The sequence below is a fragment of the Trichoplusia ni genome, chromosome 7 (assembly GCF_003590095.1).
Source record: "Trichoplusia ni isolate ovarian cell line Hi5 chromosome 7, tn1, whole genome shotgun sequence".
NCBI classification, from domain to species: domain Eukaryota; kingdom Metazoa; phylum Arthropoda; class Insecta; order Lepidoptera; family Noctuidae; genus Trichoplusia; species Trichoplusia ni.
The window spans coordinates 10,317,678-10,339,905 of NC_039484.1; the positions used below are offsets into that span (position 1 = coordinate 10,317,678).

Here is a 22,228-nt window from a genome sequence, read left to right on the forward strand (position 1 = left end):
AGTGAAATGGTTTCTGATGGATACCTCGTTCGGTACTCTTATTTTTGTTTGGTGCACAAGCATTTTAATAGGCCGTAATGACCTGCATTCATAGGAGCAAAAAAGGCACAACGATTATTATAAAGGTACAGCGAAAATAACATAGATGGATAGTTGCCGTACATGATGAAATATCCAACATTGATACAAAAGATACCTATTAAATAGAAGAGGTTTGAAAAGTAAATTAACCCTAACTACAGTGTGTTTGTCATGACAGTGACTAAAAAAAATATAGAAAGAGTTTTCGTGCAAAATGAGACGAGGGACGGAAAGAGTTATGGTTGGAGAAATTGCCTTGTACATTGGGAACCAACAAACTATCTGACTTGAAATTCTGAGACATAATAGAGCTAGTATACATTTTCGAGACCTATGTATTGAACATAACTGACAATGGAGGTACTTACAGGGAACTTGTTGGAGTGTGTATGCAGTGCCGCGGGGAGGGAAGGCGCGGGCGCGCCAGGCAGCGCCGCCTCGGGCGCCGGCGGCATCCTGTACGGCGGACCACCTTCAACCGTGCCTGAGAATAACAGAGAAAAATAGTAAAAACATCTAAAAAGTATTACGGGAGCTTTTGGGCACCGAATCCTACTCGTTATTGCTTGTTTTACTTGTTCTGTGGTCTGAAGAAATTGCTGCAAGCTTACCGAAATAAGAAGAATTTGTCAAAAGGAAAATGTGTTTGAATGAAGGCCTCCCTTTGAATTCTCCTCTCTATCCGGTCTATTGCTTCTTCCATCCGTACAGTGGTATGCATCCGGAATGTGGATTATAGATGCTCAATCCAAATTGTAGTAAGTTGGATAATTAAAGGTACTAAAATTCATTAATGCAACTTGCTATTAAAGTTAAAAAAAAAACAATTTCTTGTATATGGTTATAAGACGAATAATCCTTAGAAGTTTCGATAAATTAGGTGACAGTATCATTATCATACAAGCGTAGAAGCATACAAGGCATTCTTGCTATAATGAAGATGAAAATTACCAAATGAAACTGCATTAATCACATCATTCTTAAGCTCGATTCAAGTTTATCAGTCTCACATTAATCAAGCAGACAAGAATCCAAGTTAATAAAGAGTACAAATGTCACCATAATAAATAATTCTGTAGATGGAGACGAATGATGTGATAATAATGTGAAAACACAGCTATTGTGAACGCTTGAGTGCATCTGCAAAGGAAACCGTAAAAATTGCGAGATTGCGCTCATTAAGTTAATTCATTGTGATGACAGTATTAGCATCGTTTTATTTATATGCGGTTCTCATGCATCGCGGTCCAAGTGGCGAGGGAGGAACAATAAATAAATTCCTCTTTAAGTCTGTTCTGAAGAACATGAAGTTGTATAATTGATTTGCAGCTCAGACTTATTTCAATAAACCTGATTGGTTATTTCGGAATACTGGAAGTGGTATTATCGATTTTTTTTTTCATAAGGTCTGTCGGCAAATTTCTTCCCAGTCGGCGTGTTCCCAGCCGTTATATCAGACACAATGTCATAAACAAGAAATTTATCGAATAACTGTTTAATCGATTTGTCGAAATCAATAGTTTTATTTTAATTTAATTGCTTAAAGTTTTCGACGGCTGTTGGTATCTCATAAAGATCTTTTTATCGATATAATATTGCAAGTGGTAAAGCTTTCAAACATTTCATTTTTTATCGTCGAAAGTGGTTTAATAGCTGCTGTGATAGTTAAAAAACTTGAAAGTAAATTTGTTTATACTGATTTGGATCTTAAGTACGTTGTATTTTACGTTTTTTTTTTGTGACTGTCGACAAGTCTTTTTTTACTTTCTACTAACTACTTACCGCAAACATTATGAAAAAGACACTGCAATTGTTCATAAACTCGATCAGAATTCTTAATTTGAAAAGGGTGCAATCTTGACTTCATAACTCATACAACAGCTTGGCTTAGTGCTAATCACCTTCCTATACAATACATATTGTATGCGCCGACAGCACAATTTAAGTGCATCAATTAGTGTTCGCACAATGCCCACATAATTATCGTCCTACCTATTAAGTGATAATTATGAGTCTATTGGTTGCCATTATTTTGGTAACTGAATTAGTCCATAACTTAACGAAGCATTGAGTGTTTCATATTAGAACTCGAAGGAATATGAATGCAACAAAAGAAAACAAAGAATGTAAACTATTTCTAGGACCTCAAATATAATTCGAGCATAGTCTATTTAAAATTCATGAAAATATATAACAGCATGGGAAAAAAGACAAACAAGCAGGAGAATTGCCTTGGCGTAGAGCGAGACACCATTACACAGTATATTGTGCCATCTCTTTCTCTCACACAGCTTAAAAGCTCGTAGCACTGACTCTGGTTCAAAATAGACTAAGTAGATAGAAATTCTTTGGAGACTCAAAAAACTAAAGCCATTAGACCACATATTCACGTACAGGATGTCAATGATGACTTTTAAGTGCTTTCCCAGCAAAGATAATGGCTTGTGGTTTGTGGTGGACGAGATCGAAGGCCGACCACAAGTCTATTGAGTGCGGGCTCTATAGGAGTGGGAGCTGTAAGCTATGGCCCCGTATTAAACGTAAGCATCTTAATAGATTACTGGATTATATGTTAACTGTTATTTTTAAATTATGGCGATAAGATAAGATATTCCAGTGAATTTAAATTCCAGACTTTTTTAATGTTTTAGAGTTACTTTAATGAATCAAGTGAATCCGCTGCACTCGTAGCCGAGTGGTAGAGTCCTGTCGCGGGTTCATTCCCTGCATTGGACAAACATTTGTGTGATCCGCGAATGCTTATTCTGAGTCTCTATTTACGTGCACTGTTTATAAAAGTTTATAAAATTTTAAAGTACTTGACAGATTTTAGAATTCAAAAATATATGTTTTATAACGGTTTTGTTACGCAGTCTATTAATTAAGGCAAATAAAAAATAAAAAAGCATCATAAGTACATACATCCATTATTGTGGTTTTCGTTAACCTAGCTACTTGTTCCACCAATTTAGTATCAAGCACTAGTTACCACAATGAAATTGATATTAATTTATTTTTGTTGCGGTATGAAATGCAGCGATAGAAATAATAAATCTTAACTGTATCTTCGTCGCAAATAAACTTGAAATGTTATTTATCAACATGGCACAATTTCAGTTTTGTTAAAAGCACTAAAAATTTCACTCTCTCGTTGCATTTAAATGCTCTTGGAACCCCACTAATCCTTAGTATTTGTAGGAGATACAAAGTCCGAAAACCATTTTTAAAACCGATAACGGAACTCTTGAAATAAACGACCTCTTTCTACCGGAGCTCATCAGGCAACCCCTTCTCGTAAGCATAAAAACTTCACGCATCCGCGTACATTCTTGATTACGGTAACCGTCACTTCGATTCACAAATGAGCGATGCCCCGGTGCCGCGATATTTGATGCTCCAGTATTTTTTGCGACAGTCATTAAATTAAGATGAGACGTACAAAAACATGTCGGACGTGCCAACGACCGATGTTTCGGCTACAGCTGAGAACCGGTCGCAACGGTACCGTTTGTACTTCGATCATTGTGATTTAAGTACCGAATTGATGGAAACGAACGTATGTTAAAAAATGTTGATTAGTGTTTTTTTTATGCTTTTGTTTTCTCTCTTCTGAGCCCATTTTTTTGGAGTAGTTGGTGGTTTTGTTTTACAGTTTCTTTGTTAACGTTTAAATAATGCAGTGACAAAAATGTGTATGTTTAAGTATTTTGTCGTCCAAAATAGAATTGTCATAGAAAACAGACTTGAAAAAAAAACAGGAAATAAAAAAATAACTCAAAGTGCATGATCGCAACCAAAAATTATGTAAACCAATAAATCAATCAGATAACATAATTTCTCTGTATTATGAAACATCTTTTAAAATGACTGCTTAATAAATTCAACAATCTAGTTAATCTACACGCTCATTATTATTTCTATGAGATCAGGAACGGAAGGTATTAGGTAATACATATAAAAAGAGAGTTGTGTAAGACGTGATATAAATTTGAACACAATGGTAAAAGTAATCTGCGTTCGAAGTTTCCGAAGACAGTAAAAACATGATGGCGTTAGTTTTTCCCGGCGAAAACACTCACATGCTATGTGCCATAAATATGAGAAGACTATAAAGTGAAGAGAGATTTCTTATGTAGCATTTGCGACCGAATTTGGCGTTTTACAACAGATCTGCTGCCGGACATCGTTCGTATTGGATAAAAGAAGAGACGTCGAGTTTTGGTAAAAGATTTTTTTTTTGCGGAGGGTTTCATAAATATTCCTGTCATGAGTGTTGCAAGCTTTAAGTAAAACAAAATATGTACTTTATCGGACATATTCCAGAACAACATTTTGACTGACCCAGCAACTAACTCATACTAACAACATTTCTTCCGACAGTTCAGTTTCATCATCATCATCATCCACAGCCTTTATCCTCTTTCTCGTGCCAATTTCTACGGTTCTGTGCTAGCCTCATCCAGACTCGACCCGAGACCTTTATTATGTCATCGAGTTCAGTTTCACTCAGTATTAATCTTGAATACATCCGTACGTTGTTAAAACTATTGCTTAATGAGGTTTTCTCAGGTCCACTTTTTTACCATCATCTATTTATAGAACGATTAATACTTAGAACAGATAAGATCTCAGAAACCTCTTTTTTGCCTCACCTCTTTTCTCAGAATAACATTACATGAGCGCGTAAGATACAGCTAAGTTTGTTTTAAAAATCCATCTCACGATCATAGATTTAACGGAGTATTTAATATTCAGCGTCTCGAGGTAAATTAGACATTAAAGACGGATTGTTAAGGTATAATTTTGTTTGTCGAGGGTCCGCTGCAGGTGCAATCAACTTTAAACTTGACTTTTCGTTATTATTACACATCTGTCTCGTTTCATCATTAAGTTATTGTCGTACCGGTTTGCAGATCAACGTTTTTTTGATAATTTGCAACCAGGTTTTGAAACTCTAGTTTTAATTTATAAATTATTTACGCTGTACCTATTGAATGAATAATATTTTGAAATCAAATCAATGCCTAAACCTTCGTGGGACATCTACGCAAGTGATAATTTATTTGTTAAAGAATTTAAATAGAAAAGTAATACATGCCGGGAGATCGGCTGATAAACAATAAGATTCCAAATAATTAGATTTTTTTGCTAAACTTAAAGTTATTTTTACATCAAACCCGTGTCAGAAAATATTACATTTATTTGTGTTATGTATGGTATGTATTATACTGATAACACGGACAGGGGAGCTCAACATATAATGCTTAAAAACTAACAACATTTAATGTTTCTTAAATTTTACGTGAAATTAGTATATTTACTAAAGAGGATGTTTCATTGAACCACTCTGACATAGTAATATACAACTCACGCAACTAAATAATATTATGATGAACAAAAATTATGATGCTTGTATAATTTATACATGTATATTTTCCTCTGCTTTCTGTATTAAATAGATCGGTAGTACAAAACAACTCTTTCAAAAAGACAACATGGATATTCAAGTAGTACATTTAGGCAAATGACCACGGTGCAGCAGTGGTATGCCAGTTTGATCCCCGCATAGGGCATACAATACATGTGTTCTAAGATTTAAAAGTTAATGACCACCCCACGACACAGGGATTATCGCGTGTATATTTAGCTAAAGTATTCATGCTTAGAATGTCTAATAATCACAAAAATGTGACAATTATCGCCTGTTAGCGTTACGTGTAAAATTATGCATTCATATATAAGTAGATATAAACTGCAAGCTGTCAGTTAAAAACTAACATCATATAACACAGGAACTATGTTTCTACAAGTGTTGATTCTATTTTCTATGCAAGGCTTTATGCAAGGCCTGAGTTCAATTAACTATGGAACTTTCCCGGACGCGTTTAAATTCGAGGTGAAATTAGACCATTTCAATGATAGTGATCATCGTACTTTCAACATGTCATATGACAAAGATTTGGCATCATTTAAACCGGGTGGTCCTGTTGTTTTGCATCTGGCACCCGGGTATGACGTGCCTCACGTCCATGCTCCGTCTAAGGTGTCAGGAATACTCCAAGAAATACATCCAGCGTATTTCTCCCTTGAGCAAAGGTATTACGGAAGCAGCAAACCGTTTCAAAATCCAACTGTTGACGACCTTAAATATCTGACTTCTAAACAAGTTTTAGCAGACATGGCACAAGCTTTGAAAATAATCAAAGCATCCGATAAATTTAAGAACTCTAAAGTAATAGTGTACGGCAGTACCTACGGCGCTACGTTAGCAGTTTGGATGAAGCTGCTGTATCCAGACTTAGTTGACGCAGCGTACGCCAGCAGTGCTCCATTGCTGGCTAAAAAAGATTTTTCCGAGCACTTCGAAGTCATTACGAAAATAGTCAAGACGTACGTTTCTCAAGATTGTGTTGATCAAATAAGCGCTTTTTTCAAATTTGTTCAAGAATCATTACAAACTTCTGAAGGAATTGCAGCAGTTAAGAAGAAGTTCAATATTTGTCCTCAAACAGATATGACCGTTCTTGTGAATCAGCAAATACTATTTTGGAGGTTAACTGAAAGATATATATTTGAAATAAATATGTCTAGCTATGAAAGAATAAAAGCATTATGCCAAAATCCAATATTAACCTCGCCTTTACCACTCGGTACGAAAAATGATACAATATGTTTTGAACCTGATTATAAAAGAGTTTTACGAGACCTACACCAAACCGACTCGTGGCTGTGGCTTTACCAAATGTGTACGGAATTTGGGTTTTTCAGAACAACAACCTCAAGAAATCAAATGTTTGGAAATAATACTCTTCCTCTAGAATTTTATTTGAAAGCATGTAAAGCTGTGTTTGGAGACAAATTTGACGAGCAGCGAATAGATCAAGGAATACTGAATACTAACAAAATGTTTGGAGGTTTGACACCAAACGTAGAAAATACAGTGTTTGTTAATGGCGACTTGGACCCGTGGTACCAGCTCGGAGTACTTCACGATCTATCACCTACAGCCCCGGCTATTCTCATATCGGGCGGGATGCACTCTCGTGATTTGGTACAGCCTTGCTGTCCGCCAGAAAAAGATAAGGAAAATGTAAAAGAAGCAAAACAAAGAATAGTGAATTATTTGAAACAATGGATAGGAGCGAAGGTGTAGGTTTCCTCACTTTCATAAAATATCTACTAAATTACTATTTTTTTGTTGTGTAATTGAATCATGTTTTTCGAATTAATCGTTTTCGATAAATTGTTTCTAAACTTCCTTTGCTCTTAATGGATCAAGCTTAAAGACGATAACGTTATAACTATTATCTTTAGCTCTATTTAATTATGTATTCATCTTGCTTTTCTTTTGTTCCGGCCGAAAACGTTATTTGTATAGTATTGTACAGGTATTAACGACATAAGTTTTGATAAATGACGTTAGAATTTGTTGTTTTCAATCATTTTAAATAGAATCGCTTTATTTTACAGTATGTAATCCAAAGTTACGGTAGCTTACATCAGTGTTGCCAATTTTGTAAAAAAATATTTCTAAAAATATGATTTCTTGCAAAGATCATGGACTTTTTTGTCGATTTTTCTCCTTTAGAATAACATTGTAAAAGCGAGTAAATAAGACCATTGATTTTGAAATAAAAACAAAATTGAATCTCTAAAATGCTTTCGATAACCTTAACTGTAGTTTAATTAAAAATTTTGAAGACAAGTTTCATTGTCTGGTGGTCTGTCATGCGTTAGATATCGGATTCATTGTTTGGCTACTGCCACCGCTGGCCAAATCATTGACTCGTGGCAACCTTGGTTCATAGCTGACAGGTTTTTACTTTTGTAACTATTTTTAAGAACACGCCTTTTTCATAAGGGTCAATTACCAACCACGACTAACGACGATTTAAACTAACGCTAGGCTGAAAATCAACCACACGAAGAGAGAAAAAAAAAACCATCGGCAGTATAAAAGCTACGTATAAATGGTAGACATTAGTCAGTCTAAACAAAGTAGAACAATAAATAATCTAGTTTTGCCTCGAAAGCTTGTAACGAGCTGATATATCATTTGAATTAGTGTTGGCGCTTAGAGCTATTTTTATTTATTTATTTATTTAGTTTTTGGAAGGCTTACAGACTAATACAATAAATAGTTAACAATATACAGTAATCATATCGCTAATGACAAGCCTCCGCAGATAATAAAAGCTTAGACACATAAATTATAAAGTCTGGCTTCCTGGCCAGTTTTTGATTACTAATGTATTCGACATTTCTAATATTTATGAATCGACCGGTACTCGACCTAAGTTGAGTTGTGACTCTTGTGGTGGTTGTAAAAATATTGGAAGTGGACGCTTCAGGAAACGATGGCTAAAGGCTATAACAAGACACATTACATAACATTACATGGATACATTGATATTGGGAGGTTTATGCCTTGGTTATTTTTTAGGGTTTCCCTAAATAGGGAAAACGGAATTCTGTTACTAAGGAATAGAGCTCGTTTTTCTTTCAAAAATATGAAATGCGTGAGCCGTGATAGTGGGACAGTTGAAATGATGATTTTTTGTAGTCCAGTTTTCACTTTACTACTTTTATTCAAACTGAGTATTCGCAAAATTACCTTTTGCAAAAATAATCTCTGAATCATAATTTTCTTGCTATTTTAATTGTGACGGTTAACATCATCAGCAGTTCGAAGTAATATGTGTTAAGTGACATCCTGTCTGTAATACGGAGTAATGGGGTTAACCGCCATAGAATGTTGTAGTAAGACCGGTCGCCGAGATCGTACGGGGTTGCTACTCGAGCCTGCCCAGACATAGCTAGAAATAATTACTTGGGAACCATTTCGTTTAGAAATCTAGTTATACAATGTTACCTTACTAAATAGTAATAATCTTTTTCGTCTGCTACGAGTTCAGCTATAGAAATGTCTTCAAAAGTTTTTGTTAAAAAAATGTATAACCGGCCTATAAATGTCCCATGAGTAGGTATGACAACGGTTTTTGTTTCTCACCATACATAACTTGTCTTGAAAAACCCTGGTTAAATTCCAAGCATCCTTTCGTCTTTCTTAAAAAAAATATTCCCTAAAAATGAGCTGGCTTTACAATTTTACTCATCTGATATTAATCTTGAACGGTTGGCCTAATGGAGAGTTAATTCTGACTTTTTTACGGAAGAGAGTCTTCGATTCTTCATCTACATATAGAGAAGCATTTTGAGCATCGTCGCACATACGTACTTAAACAATACTTGTCTGAGACATATCTACATATCTAAACATTTGAGCAATTCGCTCAGAGAAGTAATTCTACAAAATGCGCTTATTCTGAAGTCTCAATCTTCTTTTATTTATTTTCACGCCACACTAACTATACAGAGCACGAGGTATCTCAAAAGTAGGTAGTATTCATAATTATCTCGAATATAAATTTGTAATTATTCATATTACCCACTTAATAACGAAACTAATATCCAAGCTTAAAATTCAAAATTATGTAATTCAAAATGATCTAAGATTTGCTAACTGGTTCAAAATAACAAGTTTTTTATTTAAATCGGTTCTATTTATGATGTAAAAGTTCCGGTCAGTGGATAATAGTGGATTTAATATGATAATGCCTCACAGCTCCCTCTCACAAGTAGGTATTATAGTTTAACGAACAGGTGAATAGGTATTACACGTAGTTTCATGATGCTGCAGATACCAAAAAAGAGGCGGAGATAGGTGCATTTTGAGGTGTTGGGAAACGAAAACCATCTAAGGTCAATTGTTCGATTCACCAACTACAACTATTATCAGAATTTTTACGCCATCCGTATTAACCGTTTTTAGGAAGTGGTAATTATTTTTTGACATAGCAACCTGCCTTGCTGACGATACTCTGCAAATATTTTCGAAAATTATGCATTACTATAAAATTCATCGAAGGTTTGGTTTCCTTATAACCATTCATTAGCCTAAGGAAATCCTCATGAGATAAAATGTAGTAAAGTTTTAAAATCCTGTTTTTACTTTGTCTAACAGATTGAATCGAACGCCTGTAATTATGTTACAGATGGAATATTGCAGATTATAGTGTTAATTGAGGATATGATGACATACTTTCAATTTTAGAGTTTGAAAGATACATTTTTTTTCTTTTTTCAAGTGGCTAAGAGATTGACCTTTTTAGTGTATTTTTTGAAGATAAGCAGAAGCGAGCAAAGGAAAACTTTTGGCTAAAGTATGCACAATGGCCCAAGTTGGTCGATTACAGGTGAAGCCACCCTTGATACGGTCAGTTCAGGGAAGGTTGATCTATGTCGTAACAAGTGGGATCCGGCTATTATTTACACATCTTTGACCTTCGTTAAGGGTCGTCAGAATCTATAAAGTCTGAAAGCCAGTCATGTTGTCCAGGTGCTCAGGCGAAACAAACAGGACAATGTTTTTTATCCTACGTGGGGATCAAATTCGCGACGCGCTTCGTACGGTGGGATTTGTATGGTGACCTATAACCACTCAGCTATCCGTTTAAAAGTATTGAGTAAGATTCCATCTCACTACGAGATGTTCGTAAAGATCATAATGTTACGTTCATATAATGGTCATTTCCCGTGACTTCACTTGCGTGCCGTTTCGCTTAACGAACTTCGGATGACGTTAACTATAGAAATATCTTCACGCTTGTAATTTTAACGTGGGTTAAGTAGAGACTGGTAATTGTGGTGACCCGATTGGCAGTGTTGTGGAGAATCAGTTGATATAAGTTATCTAATTGAATTACACAACGTCATATTCTATGCTGATGTTTTTATATACAACCTTATAAACATTTACTATATTTTATAGTACCTATATCTAAGTGATAAAGTCAACTTGGCCCAAAATTCCTTAAAACTGATAGGAACCTAGTATTGGTAACAAGTTTAATAATTTTTACTTAGATCTGTGTAGATATTATCGTGGTTTCTGGTACAGATAGTTTGGTCCTTAAGTAATACATCTAAGGTACCTGATCCACATATATTTTTTGCGTCAAGCAAGTTTTAACGTACCAATTAAATTGCCTAGATTTATGTTAAGAGAGGTACGTCTGTTGGACCTTGCGACTGTAACTAGATGCCTTCGCATGGGTAAGTACTGAACGTGAGTAGAATCATAAGTGAAAACCGCCGATTTATACCACGTTACTAAAAGTATCTATTTATTTGTAAAAAAATGTTATTACTAGACAATGATGTCATGAAACGAATGTACATTTAGTAGTGATGCTACTGATAATTTAGTAGGTGGTAAAGTTGGAGAAAGCTTCTGTGATTTGAATAGTATAGAGGTAAATTTTGGATATACACAGATGGAGATGAAAGACGAGACTGAAACAAAAGAGCAGGAAGTAGCACAGCAATTCAAAGAGTGTGAAATAAGTAAGTTGTTCACCAAGTAAACGGATATCGAAGCGATCTTTTTCTTAATAGAGTAAGATAATAAATATAAGCTTTATGGCTTCATCACAAAACTTTAGAATTAACATAACGGGCTTGACGTCACATCAATAAACTATGACAGTCGGATGATTAAGTAATAGAAATAAGTGGATTCTCGTTAATATTACTTTGTGTTCAACATGTTGGTTTATATTAATGGTTTCTTAAAATGAAAGTAGAGGTTCTCGTATTTGTGATCGCAGGTCACAGGAAAGTTTTGATTAAGTTATGTGTGAGTGAAATAAACAACAGGACCAAATTACATAAGCTAAAGCATAACAAATTGGTTGCTAACAATATTTATAGACTTGGTTTCTCAGAAGTATGTTTATTTTATTTGGGATTCTTCGTAGTCATTAACTTAAATAATCTAAGTGGTAAAATAGAAATGATACTTATCGCAACAGGATATAAAACTTTAAATAGAATCTAACCTGTTCTACACTCCATGCGCATGGCTTTTCTAACTCAAACCTTTTATGGCTGGCTCATTCTCTTACTTGGAAAGCTTTTAAGATACATTAACCACAACGATAAAAAATAAATTATAGGTTTACAAAATTAAGGAAAATTGTAGATTTTTGGTCTTTAGGCATTTTCTAGTTATGCTATATTTTACAGACGTTAACCGCCACTGTAGTTGACATACGTGTAAATCTACTGTATAAAGCAAGGACACATACCGCGCCGTCCGAAGTGCACAATGAACCACTTGATGAAATATAACGGTTACACACAATACTTCAAGTCAACGGCATTGAATTCACCGCGTACCATTCACACGATAACACAAATACAAATCTCTCAAGATACAACAACAAAGGCTCACGTATAAAACAACTTTGGACATAAAGAAGAAGCTTTTACTCTAATATTTAATACGAAATGTATGAACAAGACATTCACCTGTCAGAGGCGCGCGCGCACTGGCGGCCAAGCGGGGCAGGCGGGCGGCTACAGAACCCGTTTCGTAGAAAAAAGCGCTCCTTCCCGCCTCCGCCGCCATCATAGCGACCCTTTGCATATTCCCCTGTTCATTATTCATCACTACACCGCCACTGTCCCCCGGAATTTCTCGTAGTCTCTCCGGAACAAGCTGCGCTCCCAATGCATCGCTTCTGCGCTCATTCTCGCTCGCCACGCCCGCGCTGTTTCGCGATTCCTTCGGATCAAGTTGATTAGCTACACCGTTTACTACTGTGTTGGGATTTCTCGGTATCACGATCGGTATTCTGCCATAAACGGGTTTGTTTGTGTACTTTTGCGAGCTGTCTATGTTGGTTGGATTAGCAAAAGCGTTTACTTTCAATATTTCGTTCGCCTGCTGGAGCAGTCTCCTCTGTATCGTTTCAATCTCAGTTCTCGACGCTTTCGAGTTCTCAGACAGCTCGGCTATCAGTTGATTGACGTTGAATTCAGCCATTTTGTTGGTCATTACTTGCGAGGTCGAGGCTTCAGCGGTTTCTCTAACATTATCTTTAGCGTTATCTGATATCTTGGCTTTGACTTTCATGTCTCGATTATCTGGCGGAGTGACCACAATGGTTGGAATATGTTCTTTTGAATTGGAATCTTTTTTGCCGCGTTTCACTTTCTTTACAATTCTGCTTGCCATTACATTGTACACTTAATGGTGATTGCTTGAGTTTTTATAGGTAATTTACACATTTTGTTTAAGTTATGATTTCGATTGGTGTTAAGTCGAGCTAAGTAAAAGTTAGTAAAATTACCGAGTCTCGTGGAGTCTTCCAATTCGTTTTACTGTATCAGTATCAATCAGCAATAAATCGCCTCGCAAAATAATACACGTCAGCTAAATTAAAAACAAAATTAGTGTCTTAACTACGCTTGACCGATTTTTTTAAATGAAACGAGTGCTAAAAGCTTTATTTGATCCGATTTTAAAAACTCCATTTAAAATGGATATTAACTCGGGAATAACAAAGGCAATGAAACAGAATATCGGATGTCAGCTTCGATATATGATACGGTTATAAAATACAATCTAGGAACTAAGGTAAGCTCCATATCGACGATAAACAATACACGATCTTTGGAAGTAGGTATAGTCGCTCTCAAACTTTTGACTAAGCTTTTGTTTGTTAAGAATTAAACATGTTTAAAATGCTTGGTTAGAATGCATGATTTAAACACAATTATTTAAAATGAGTACTGGTGGGTTTTAGCACACTTGCATTTTAAGGAGGTTAATTGTCATTTGTTTGGTGCATTTCTAGATTACTTAATTGTAAAAAGAATCTAGATGTTGTCGTATCTATACGAAATATCGTCATTCTTAAAATTAACTTCTTTAATATCGATGGCATGACTTGAATCCCCCTTTATGTAAGTTCTGTCTGAATTGAGTCTGAATGGTAACAGTCAGATTTCACATCTGACTGTTACAAGTATTTTATAAGTCCTCAATACCAGTTTGAGCAGCGCTGACTTCTACTAAAATGGCTGAACCTAATTTTATTTACGACAAGACAGCAAAATAAATTTTCAGATATTGTCTTGCGTAGGTTCTGGTTCGCCAAATGCGTTTGCATGCACAATGCCTGGCATACTTTTGCGTTTCATAACCTTTTGTTATATTTACTGATGGGAAATAAGCCACAATACTTCCCATGTGTGGAGTGTTGCCTTATGTACGTATTGTTCTATCTGTTTTATGATTTCGGGAAAAAATGTGTTAACTTCATGGTTGTATGTGAGATTCCTGTCTTTTCAGTACACAGTAGCCTTAATTACCATAATTGTCTATATACAATTAAGTCATGCTTGGTTCTATGGATGCATGTATTTGGAATTCCCTTAATCTCGAATTTGCTTAAACAAACAAGTTCTAAGCACCATTTGATTTGTCGTTTAACGACACATCTCCAGCTATCTCATAAATAAAATCTGCCACATGCGCACTTGTTGCCTTTCATTTAAACCTGACAAGGTGCAAAGTCATATGCAAATGTCCTTCAACGTGTCTCAATATTTCAAAAGGCATATTTCATTAGCATACAGTGTCAACATGCAAACGTTCTATCAACTACGTAGCTTTGAACTTTGTAACAATGGAGACCATGAAGGATTTACCACCTTTCCTTATCTAGTGCAACATCTACAGCCCATTCCCTGCCTTATCTATAGCGAGATCGGTTTCTTAAATCGGAACGGATCCATGTTTCTTTGTGTTTTGTATAACAATGGATATAAATAATTCGTTACTACCTTGTTAATCGAAACGTTTGAATGTAATAATAGGTTGTTGTTTTTTATAGTCATCTGTTTGTTTTGGAGATGTAAGTGGTATGTAATGTATCTCTAAATGTATTTTTAATTGTTGACTTGTTAGAGTTTAATTGGAGATCTTGCTAATGACTTTAAGAATATTTTCCAAAAATCTTATTTCACGTGTGTCAAAAACTCCCAAAAGACTATTAGGTAGGTACTTTTATAGATTTTCAGAAAGGAAAATTGATTACCAATAAATCTAAAAGGAAAACAGAACCAAATCGCTTCAGGGTAATAAATATTTTCAAATGACAGTGGAGCTGCCGTTTTAGTTCAGGCAAGAAATGTCAATATTTCCAAAACGGAATCAAACGGAAAGCAGGCGCATGATTACGATTATGTTTCTTGAAAGGGTAGGCAGAGGTGGGTTTGTGTAACTCCCACACGATACCAAAGTCAGAAATGGGTTATGTAATTGGAAGACAACCTTTTAGGTAAAATAATTATAATTAAAGCAGAATGTTGTTAGGGTAATGTTTAAACAAGTCGTAATTCAAAATTTGGCTAAGCACGTAAGCACCAATTTGAGGATTGTCACAAAAATTTGCTGTTTTAGTTTTAACCACTTCTCATCTCGTCACCATTTTTTTATGTGCCGAAGTCGAGGTAACATATTCGGGCAATGCTGCTGACCCGGTTAACATCAGCCCCAATTATCTCCCTTGATATAATAACAAAAAGCTTTACGTAAAGTTATATGATATTGGGCGTGTATGATTCACATCATTGCTATAACGAATACAGCATTCTCTAAAAGGCATGGTTTTCACAATTTTATGCGCTTTTATGAGTCACTTGGAACTTACATCAGCTTTCTCGACAGTTTTTATTTAAGGTGAACTTGGAGTTTTAACAACATGTTTGCATATTGTGACTTGTGATGTTATACTGTTGGAATTTTTTGTGCGAATAATTTTGATTTTATGACTTGTTGTCGATGCAAATGATTTTGAGTTATCATAATACCAAGTTTTATGAATATGGCGCTAAGTTTTGAATGTTCAGTCTGGATTTTACAAGCATTATTCTTTTTAAGGTGAACACAAACTCTTTTTATTAAAAGACTGTTGTCATTGTGGAAGTCAGACGGAGCACAATACCTCTTAGGGATGTCTTGCTCACACTTCAAAATTCTATCTTCTTACGTCGTTAAATGTACCCAAAAACAGTCAGGCATACATGCAAAGTTTGATACTCCATAAATTAAAATGGAATTGGAATTCCTAGCAGCACTTGCAACTGCATCATTGCAAACACCCACAGGTAGGCCCTTCTATGATGGTTGTATGGAATCCGGATCCACTTATACGGTTCCGTAGCCCTAACTTATCTACGGATGTCCCGATTCGTAGCTAAGATTGGTCGCAGGACATTCATATCCGTAGGTAGTCTGAATGAGACATGTTGGATTAAAAGGGTCTGCCTTTAAAGACAAGTAAAGCTAAGTGACTAAGTAGAATAAAATTGGATTATTTACACTTTGGTTTTCGACTTTCGACTTTAGATTTAATTGTATTCAAATACAATAGCCTCTACCTTTTACTTAGACACTGACTAATTTTCTGGCCAGTCTATATTGTTGAAGGCTTTTTAAAAGACTAGAAATAAGATTATTTAAAAATGCTAAGAACTATAACATTTTTATCGAACACAACACAATTTTGGTAGAACAATAGGCTTGCATGTGTAAGATTCTTTGCTGTATAGTGAAGTTTAAAAAGACTCCTACTGTAAAAAAAATATGAAAACCCAATAATTTATACTTTTAATAATAATATTATTATTTTACGTTCACTTAAAGATAAAAGTTTACCGTAATGCTACAGTTAAATTTGATCGACTGTAAATTGAAGCTGTTGTCTGAACCAGTCTTAAGTGTAATCGTTTATATTATTAATTGAAGCTAGTTTGCATTTAAACTCCGTATTGTAATCTGGTAACTTGAGCTATCTACTATGATTCACTTAATTTGCAAGTTAGATTTGACACCTACGGTACGTGGAGGGTTTTCCAAACCGCTTTGTTTTAAGACTATCCAAAGATAGTTATTAATTTTAAAGAAAGGGATGTAGTTTTAAATAGGCTTGTAAAAGTTGGTAATTCTTAGTTATAGATGTATTCATTTTGTTATTAAATGATGTAACGGTTTACTCACGCGTATTTATCGGGGGTGAATGAATCAGTCTCACGATAGTTATTATAAAAAGTATTCCTTTTGGTTTCGTTTGCAGAAGACAAGACGAAATACTAAGTCGCAATAATAAATAGTAACTTTTATGTAAGAAGCACTCTGACATTAGGTGTATCCATTTCTTTCCTATCCATTCTATTCTCGTCATCCTCATTTTCTCTCACTTCCTATTCTACTTGAGTATATCTTCACGCCACTTAATCAGTACGGTACTAGACAGAAGATTGTAGTAAGTAATTAACTTTCGTAACTGATCTATTGTTACCGGTCAACCGACTGTAGTTCCCTTCTCTGTTCTAACTATTGTTTGGCCATTGGCATGGTGAGGTGTTGAATGGTTTTACAAGATATTTGACAATCAAGGGAAAACGTCTTGAGTTAAGTAAGGTCAATATTTTTGCATTCTTCATTTTGCGGATGTTACTGCTTTAGGTAACTGCAATTAGGTTTAGTTCGATTTAGGCTGCTATAGGTCGGCAGAATCAATCAAATGCTGTCAAACTTTTTATTAGGTTAATTAGAAAGAAAAATAGCAACCTATACTGTTTTTTATTGACGTAAGGTTGTTTGACATATTAAAGTATAATTTCAATTATAAATAATTGTAAGTTTACTATTTTTATAGATTGCTCTATTGATGGCCCTATTAATAGCTTGTGAAAAAAAGTTAGGCAGAAAATATTATACTTATCGACAGAAAATTAAAACGAAGTAATTAAAAAAATATGAATAACACAGTGTGATAAAAAATCATTTCTAATTAAGGAACATTTAAACGAATGCGTTGAAGTATAGCCTAATAAAAATAAATGACTTTACACTAAATAAGTGGCATGGCTGAAGAAGTAGCGAATATCAATAGATGTAATTTGTCTATTGTGGTTTTAGATCGATCGGAAACAAAGTATAAAAAATAAGCCGCTCCAATGAGCATGCGGTCTAGCAATTCAAGGTTCCAAATAGTATTAATCTTTTGAATAATACATTTTATTGATTTTGAATACATTTGCATTTTATTTGAAATTTAAAAATATACCTAATTTATTGCCAATGGAATTTATTATTAGGATAATCACAATTCAAATAAAACATATTAGATATATCTGATGATGATTGAGGTCGCCTATTTTATCAAATTTATCAGTAGGTATTAAGTACCCTTCAATTTTGTTCCGTTCACAAATATCGGAGGTTTATCGCTCCCACAGTGTGGCCCATTTCACACACTTTCAATATTAATTATTCATTTCGTACACATACTGTCAATGGAAGTACCTGATCGCAGTGTCTACTTATACGAAAACTAATAGTGTAATTTTACTAAAAATATTTGACTATCCGCACGGCATATAATTTTAAAAATCTCTATAGAAGAGTAGTCTCGATTTTATCTAGGTAGGCTAAGGTCCCATGATTAGCAAATCTTTGCTTAATAAATTCGGCGTAATAAATCTATTTTGTTAGTTCAACAATAATAAATAAAGTGACGCATATATTTCACACGTTTGTTAATATATTCATGAGAATTGGAAGCCTCCGCAAGACGTATCGCAACGCTTTGACTAAACAAAACGCAATGTTTGTTCTACTGAATAAGAAACGGCGCGAACGGTATCAACAATACCTCTGTGCGAACTTAATGCTTCTGAATGCAAATATACACCATTTTATTAAATAAAATTATTTAAAATAAGTTTTTATTTAGGCTGAATGAATATTGTCAAGTGCCTTTTTATTGTCTTTTTAAAATAAGAACTTATTCGAACTTTTTAATTCATAATTGGAATACGATAAAAATATTTAAAAATGGTGGCGTATTTTTATCAAATTTATTTTTGACATGTATATATTTTAATATTGATTGTAAATAATTAAAATTGTAAGTGAAAAAATTATTGATTAATATCCGGAAAAAACTTAAATAATTTTCACGATAGCCAATTAAACAAAAAAAACACTGAATTAATTTGAAACAACGTATTCCAAAACTAAAAAACTTGGTCTCACTTCACATCACAGAATCACTCACATACAAATACTTGTCGGAATATTTGTATTTCTCGGATACAGTAGAGCACACAATTGCGCGGGCGCACAAAATACACTGAACGCCGCACGCTACGTACATTGAGGGATCGAGATTCGCTTTCGTAGCCTCAAGTGACGTAGACTTAAGAAAATACAGACCCGACCTCCTTCGAGGAAATATTTAATCTCCTTGCTAATTGATCTTCATGGTGTAAAGTGGATATTTCGCACTATTCTGTCCCAGTTTAGGTAATTATGTAGGCGTGGTTATAAATTTTACGGCGACGTTAAGTAATGGCAATATAAAGCGTTTTACTTAAAGGTTTTCGCGGTTCTTGTGTTAATTGGTTTTATACACGGTGATTTTTTAGTCGTCTTACAAAAGCAGCCCAGTTCATGTATCCGACGTAAAATACCCCTAGGCGCGATTTTTTTTTTATCATCAACTAAGATAATAAGTACGAGAAATCTGAAATATACTCTTAAAAATGATAAAATTGCCGCCGCCCCCGCCCCTCACCATTGTTACAAGGCTCTTACCGCGCTCGCAACAGAGCTGTGTTTCTAAAAAGCTACGAATTGCATCATAATATTGAATAAAAATTGCATTTGATTTTTTTTCAAATCTCATAAATACCTATTTTTTTATCATGAACGTGTTCTAGTCATTGGATACATGAACTGGGCTGCTTTTGTAAGACGACTAAAAAATCACGGTGTATATACATCCAAAAATAGATCAGTACTAGATTTATTACATCCATTGTTGAAGAAAAGTGATTTTTCTGTAATAACTAAAAATACCGTTAAAGAAAATATATTTTCAAAAATAAAATACACTTTCTCTAAAATAAGCCTACGCACTGAGCAATGAGTTTTTAATCAAGTTTAGAACGGAAGAGGTTTTATTCCAAATTTTTTAGTCCAAAATGTATTTCCTTTACGATAATGTAACAAGTTCCATTGAATAATTAGTTATTAGAAAGGTGAATGAGCTTGCAATTTTAATGTCGGCTCATCTTAATAGCAGTTATGTCATAGACGGGTATGACTTGAGGAAATCATCTCATATGGATGGAAAATGTATGGAAAGTGGGCCATGAAACCAGTTTAAGAAGTTTAGAAATATCCTGTACTGTATCTGACACTAATTAGTTATATTTATACTTAAATAACTCATTAATGGTGAAGACGGAAACTTGGATATGATGAACATACGAATGTTTAGCGGTAAAGTAAAAATGAAATTGAGTGATCTTGAAATAGTTTTAAAGTTTATATAGTTTTGTGACTTAGAAAGAAGTAATTTATCTTATTAACAGATTCTAATAATTACAGTTTTGGGTTATTTATACTAGAGCGATAATAATTAAATACTGTGTTTGGTTAAAAGTATACAGTTAGTTTCCTTAACCAATAGCATTAAACCGCACATGATTAGTCTCAAATGTCTTTTAAAATGTCGTCGGCTCCGTTATCTGAAGCTCATGCATCCAATACAGATAAGATGGTTAATATTAAATGTATTCGAACATTTTACTTAGCTCTTTAAGATAATGTTCTAAAATCACACTTAAACTGTAAATGACAACACTTTTAATATTATAGTAAGTTCCGTTATGTAGTATCATTAAAATATTTAAATACTGTATAATACACAAGTATTTAATTTAATTTACTATATATTGTCTTTGAACTTCGGACTGGATGAACTGATTTATTGATTTAACTTGAAACAGCTGTAATTTGGTCCCATAAAAATTTCCCCAATTTTGGCTCAGACTTTTTTTATTTGATGCGGTTGTATGTTCCTCTTGTAAAAAATATTATATCTTATTATTCTGCTTCATAAACGCAAATGATTATGTCAAAGATTATATTTCTTCTATTCTAAACTTCCATAAGTCTACATACAGTGGTGCGGTACCGGGGGTCACAGGTGGCTGCCCCAACTAATGTGCTATGGTCTGCCGCCGGACATGCTTCAAGACGCCAGGGGAAAAAACCACGGCTGATGAACCTGCCGTGCTATATGCTGTACTATAGGAAATGATCAGTTATGTACTGCCCTGCTGTTAATTATTATATGGGTAGTGGGAACATGGTTATACTACTTTCTTATAACTACCTATATGGTTATAAAAATGGTAGTTATAAGATGCTTTTCAAAATGAAGGAAAACGAAGAGTGAAAAACGTTTTGTCTATTGTGCGTTTTTTTTTAATGAGATACCGCAGTGAAAGTATATTCAATCAAAATGTGATAATTTAGGAACTTTTCACAGACATGGGGATTTCACCACAAAATTTATCACATAGGCATGAAAAATAAGTAATAGCGATCAATTTATTCAGTATTCATTTAAGTAATCAGGAAAAGAATGTACCACCTCCCAACTAATATCCGACCATAACTATACTAAACGTTTGAAAACATATTCTAAACGTAAAGCAACCGTTTTTTAATGGCCAGGTAGAAAAGCCATTAATCATTCATCACTAATTACATAGGCTTAGATACGATCCTCCATGGTGAGGATGAACACAGGTAAGATATGATCGGAACCTTTGGGTGCGAAGTGGGCCAGTTTGGAAACAATATGATAGTGTGGCAATGGTATAAAGTTCTGGGCAAGTACATATTTCCTTAGGATTATGTTAAAAGGTTTGAGAGATTGAAAGGCTAGAATAAGTTATTTGTAACAACACTTATCACTCTAGTGTCTCTTTATTAGATGGTCGTAATTTTTGGGATCTGATTTCGGAATTATATTGATAAAACACGCTGCATACATATTAACATCGAAGTAAAGAGGCCTTTGCATGTTTTTTACATTCTTTCCCCAAATTGTATTTTCACTTTTGATTCATAAAAAAGTGAAATATAACGAACAGACATAAAAGCTTCAAAATGCAAAATGCTGCTCAAAAACACAAACATTATTTTTAGTGTTAACGACTGCAATAAAAAAAATAAGCTTAAGAAAAATATCAGCAAACAACGTGCAATTTCGCTAACCTAATTTCACTCTACATTTTGTTGGCCACTACAGTTTCGTACTTAATCAGTAATTTCTATTTTACAGGTATTTTGAGTGTAACCTAATAAGCCTGGTACACTGGTACCCATTTGTCAAGATAAGTGGGGAGTTATGTCCTTTGGCGTGTCCCA

The 22,228-nt window shown here is 34.4% G+C and overlaps 2 protein-coding genes across 4 annotated transcripts in view; one reads left to right on the plus strand and one right to left on the minus strand.

Moving 5' to 3' along the window:
* Positions 1-22,228, minus strand: part of LOC113495630 — an 84,352-nt gene that overhangs the window by 30,477 nt on the left and 31,647 nt on the right. For all 3 annotated transcript variants that reach the window (XM_026874457.1, XM_026874456.1, XM_026874458.1), the window contains one exon: positions 450-565. In XM_026874457.1, coding sequence (XP_026730258.1) covers positions 450-565 — 116 coding nt within the window. The remainder of the gene's footprint in view (positions 1-449; positions 566-22,228) is intronic.
* On the plus strand, positions 5,255-7,367 carry LOC113495633 (putative serine protease K12H4.7). The gene has a single exon (XM_026874462.1). It carries the CDS (start codon positions 5,879-5,881, stop codon positions 7,232-7,234), a length of 1,356 nt encoding a protein of 451 aa, XP_026730263.1. The 5' UTR covers positions 5,255-5,878; the 3' UTR covers positions 7,235-7,367.

Excerpts from the sequence above, each read along its gene's own strand:
- LOC113495633 (XM_026874462.1), top strand. The coding sequence starts at position 5,879 with ATGTTTCTACAAGTGTTGATTCTATTTTCTATGCAAGGCTTTATGCAA.